The sequence below is a fragment of the Halyomorpha halys genome, unplaced genomic scaffold, assembly GCF_000696795.3.
Source record: "Halyomorpha halys isolate HHAL.00 unplaced genomic scaffold, Hhal_1.1 Scaffold801.1, whole genome shotgun sequence".
NCBI lineage: Eukaryota > Metazoa > Arthropoda > Insecta > Hemiptera > Pentatomidae > Halyomorpha > Halyomorpha halys.
The window spans coordinates 520,917-525,621 of NW_027107017.1; the positions used below are offsets into that span (position 1 = coordinate 520,917).

General features: G+C 29.8%; 1 protein-coding gene across 1 annotated transcript in view; it reads right to left on the reverse strand.

Moving 5' to 3' along the window:
- The window catches only part of LOC106686257 (dynein beta chain, ciliary), a gene marked incomplete in the record, with an annotated part of 143,984 nt that overhangs the window by 93,637 nt on the left and 45,642 nt on the right, over positions 1 to 4,705 (reverse strand). Inside the window, 4 exon segments of the mRNA XM_067045368.1 lie at positions 24 to 101; positions 186 to 414; positions 2,802 to 2,917; positions 3,527 to 3,980. Of these exon segments, the coding sequence (XP_066901469.1) occupies positions 24 to 101; positions 186 to 414; positions 2,802 to 2,917; positions 3,527 to 3,980 (877 nt within the window).

Sequence of the window (4,705 nt, forward strand, 5' to 3'; positions counted from 1 at the left end):
TAATTTAAAAAAGAAAAAATTACCTTTACTACTGATTGTGCAACTTTTTCCTTGATATCCTTTTCTAATTCAATTACATCTTCATTTAACATTATATCATCCTGGATAATAGACAAATAAGTAAAACAAAAGTTATTAATATGCCCCTTTTGAATTATAGTATAGATAAATGTTATTAACATTACAAGATAGGTTTTCTCTCTTGCAGCATATGATATTCTTGGAACGAGAAGTGCTTGACAGTTTATATCTTCTAAAATGAGCCACATAATACCAACTAAACAATCAGAGTCACTCTCATCATCGACCATTGATGGCTCAAAATGTATAGCATCATCTTTAATGATCATCCTCAACAAAAATAATGGTGGCCTTAGCTTCTTTTCATCCATTTCATCTGAGAGGTATGCTACACTGAAATTTAATTTAAATGATTGAAAAACGAAATGGGGAAATATTAAATTTACAGAAAAAATAAACTTATCCATGAAGGGAAAAATGAAAGAAGGCTATCAATAGTAACAGAGCAGAAATTCTTAAGTAAGAATCATATTAATATTATTATGACTAAAACTTATATCATCGATAAAATCAATCAATCAAGATTAGTAATTGAATAATATTCAATTGCGATAAAATGACAATAATACATTTTGTTATTGTTGAAGTAAACCAAGTAGTAATACCCATTAATCCCCAGTGTTGCAAAAAATGCAAAACCCCCAAAAAGTAAACAAAAACAGAGGTTGGCAAGACAGGCTGAGACATGACAGTATGTGTTGAAATGTTTTCCATCCACATCCTCCAGGTCACATATTGGGTCAATAAGTAATCCTCATTCTCTGTAAACCATATCTCGTTTTATGATATCTTTTTTTTCTATAAATTTTTGAGGTTTAAAAACTTCAAAAGATGAATATAAATTATTCTATATTTTTCTTCTTTGTTATGCATTTCGGGACAATTGTCCCGTATTCATGCACCTTAATAATTCAACAAACAATAATTCATTTTAAACATCAATTCTCATTTATGTTATATATATGTATTTGTAATTCATATAATTATATTTACCTCATAATTGCCATACTTTCAATTTGATTATCGAAATTATGTCACCCATATAACATCATGGTTGAAAATTGTTTCACACTGTATTGTTTAATTCATTATCCTAGAATATTGGTGCATTCTTCTCACTCTGTAGCACAAACATTGAAATGTTGTACAACTATGAAGAAAAATATAGAATAATTTATATTCATCTTTGGAAGTTTTTAACCTCAAAAATTTATAGAAATTAATTTATCAAACTTCCTAAAAAGAAAATACAGAATGTTTAATGCCATTTTTTGGAATTTGACTGCTCTACTTTTTATGTTAATAGAAATTCCTACTCCTAGCTAGTGAGCTTGTTTTGAGGAGTTGCTGATTTTTTATTACATCTTAACACTTCAAGGAAATTAATTAGAACAGTAAGTTAATATTATTTATTTTCTGAATTTCTTAGAAAGACGTTCAGGAATGTATTATCGTTACACTGACTGTGAAAGAATAAATTTAAATTAGTCAGCAAAAAAATAATTATTTTGTTTATTTCCATAAAATAATCTTAGCTAAAAATTTGATTATATTGATGGATATGAATTTTTGGTGATGCTAAATTCTTTCTAACCATAGTTCACAATTGATTCGATCTTTGTATGTGACAGATATAAGTACTGTCATCTGTTTATGGTATTGCCAAGAGATGTTTATGGTAAAAATATTCTCTGGTCAATTTGTGCACATAATTATTTTACAGCTTCACAATTTGTAAATAAATTAACTTCTGAGGGATTTGGAATCACAGGCATGATTAGGTCTATTTATCTTGAAAAGTATCCTGTCAAATTTTGGAAAAACTAATTGGGGAAGTTAAAACAAGGAATATCTTTGTAATATCCACATTAATCTGGAGACTAAATCTTCTTCCTTCTATCTCAAGTATCCTAAATACTCCTTTGATGTTTGGTATATTTCTACGTGGAATGAAATCGCCTGCATATGCCATCACTTGTTAAAAATGGTACCTGTCACATTATTCCGACTCTTTTCATAATCAAATTTAGGACTACATTGAACAGCAGTCGGGTAACAGAATCTCCTTTTATTTTACACACTATCATTTGAAATAGCTAAGCTAGGATGACTACATGGTATAATCCCTTCCTGATCACAACCCCATATAGCTTTATAATCAATAAAGAAATGGCCACATATGGTTACCAAACTAATTCATTTTTCCTATTCTCTGCACAAATGAGAATATCTGATCAATGATTGACCAGTAGGCCCTCAATCCATCTTGGTACTCTCCGAATTATGATTCAGCAAATGGCATCAGGCGGCTGTGAGGTGCACTCATGTACACATGTACACATGAGGTGAGAATATCTTATATCCTGTATTTAGTAGACTGATTTAGTTACAGTTATTTTGTTTGTGGTTTGGTATATACCATTTCTAAGTCACCTGAAAGTTGACTTTCATCCATTTGACCATGTAATAGGAAGGTGAAAATGAAATAGTAATAATTAAACTATTTCAATGAAATATTCCGAGATGAGGTGAATGATAAACTTCCAACAGTTTTATATATGTATATATAGTTGACCACATATATGTATATATTTATTTCCAACAGTTTGGTTTACAATATAAATTTTTGTTTTCAATGTCCTGTTGTTTTTGTGTAAATAGTAAGTATACATTTTTATTTTTTCAAAATGAGTCCACCTAAACTTTATTAATTAACTCACCCTCCCCCAACAGCATGCAGAAGGCCTTCTTGAACGATCTGGTCAACTAAGTCTAAATAATTATCCCATTTTTCAAGTTTTTCTGGATGATCTCTGAATTCCTCAAAAAGAAGCATCTAAAGAACAAAATAAATTTTATGAGAAAAATAGTTAGTAAAAATAGAAATGTCAGAAAATAAAAGATTTTTTTTTTAATAGAAAATACTTTTTTATTTATTGATAGATATTACAATCTGCCACACAGTTGTGGGAAATAGGTAATAGTGTAAATAAAATAAGAATAAAAATAAACAAATAAATGAAAAAAAATCTCTCTTAAAATATGTACAAACAGAAGGATAAACAAAACGAACATAATCAAACAATGTGTGTGAAAAAATAAATAAATAAAATAAAAATAAAAATAATATAATCTCTAGTCACATTTACACTCTTATATACAATATTTACACAATCGACCTAAGGATCCTGAGCCCACTCTATCCCCCATGTGTTAGGGGTAGAGCAAAGCTCAAAAGATCCCAGCGCATCCCTCTCAACGCATCACTGGTAGTGAGCCAGTGGAGGCAAAATAAAAGTTAACCCATTTTTTATGTGTCCGTTTTTAAGAGAGTAACTGTGTAAATGTACATATGTGAATGGATATGTGGCCTTATTGTTACTTAGTGATGTTGCTGAAAACTGAGTTAAAAAAACATTCTATTTCAACTGAATAATATGTATACCGAAGCTGTTGGAGGTCTCCAATATTCTTCTTCCATATCTTCTTCATATAAATCTTCTTCCTCTAACATTTCAGGATCTTCTCCTTGTCCCTCAATAACTACTTGGTATTGGAGACTTTCAAACCCATCAGTTTTTAATAACAGTGTTCCGTCTTTTTTTTTCTTTCCTTTTTTATCTTTACCTCCCTTTTTTTTCTTTTCTTTTGGCCCTTTTGGTGCTTTTGGTGCTTTCGGTCCCTTTGGCCCTTTTGGTCCCTTTGGCCCTTTTGGTCCCTTTGGCCCCTTTTGTGATAATGCTGGCGGTACTACTTTCTCTTTGACCGTGACTGATTTCCCAGTTTCTACAGTTTGTTCTTCCAGATCTGAAAATTCCTCTTCAAGGTCTTCTTGAAAGTCTTGATTACCTGGAGGTCTTATCGGAAACCGAGTCACTTTCCATAGCTCAGATAAATATCTGAAAAATACAAAGGGAATATGATCAATCATTTATAAAAGCTCCATGCAGTTGTAACTCAATTCTCCAAAAATATAACAGGCCAAAACAAATATATATATTTTATAATTTTATTTGAAATGTTAAAAGATAACAACAGAAGTTTATTATTAAAATAAATAATCTACTTTGACAGAAGAAAGGTAAGATAAATGAACTAGTTTCATGACTATCTCTCGTATTATGCACTAATGAGGGAATAACTCCAATGCTGTTGACCTACTCAACTAAATATTATAAGTAAAGGAATACTAAATTAAATACATTATTTAGATTATAGCTTTCATTACTTACAAAACTCAACACATAGAAGTAATCTTGTCATCAATATATTTTAAAAAGGAATTTCAATTATAAATTAGGTATTAATTTAGCAGATAGGAATATAGTCTTTAATGGTGAACATGGGCACTATAGTGATTTGCTTATCTTTTTCCTGTAATTTGAGAGTTATAGTCATTTTCTTAGTTTAAAAAAGTTTTAAAACATTTCATAGGAATGAAATACAACCATAACTTTTTTTTTAGAAATAAAAGAAAAATACTGTTTCGATATCTCTTAACTGGAATAGCCCTGATGAAACTCTACAAACTTGAACGAAAAATCGGCAAATAAATAGTTTTTAACTTTTTTTTTTTCTTCTACCATACCCTGACCATCTTCTTTATAATTTGAAATAATATGGT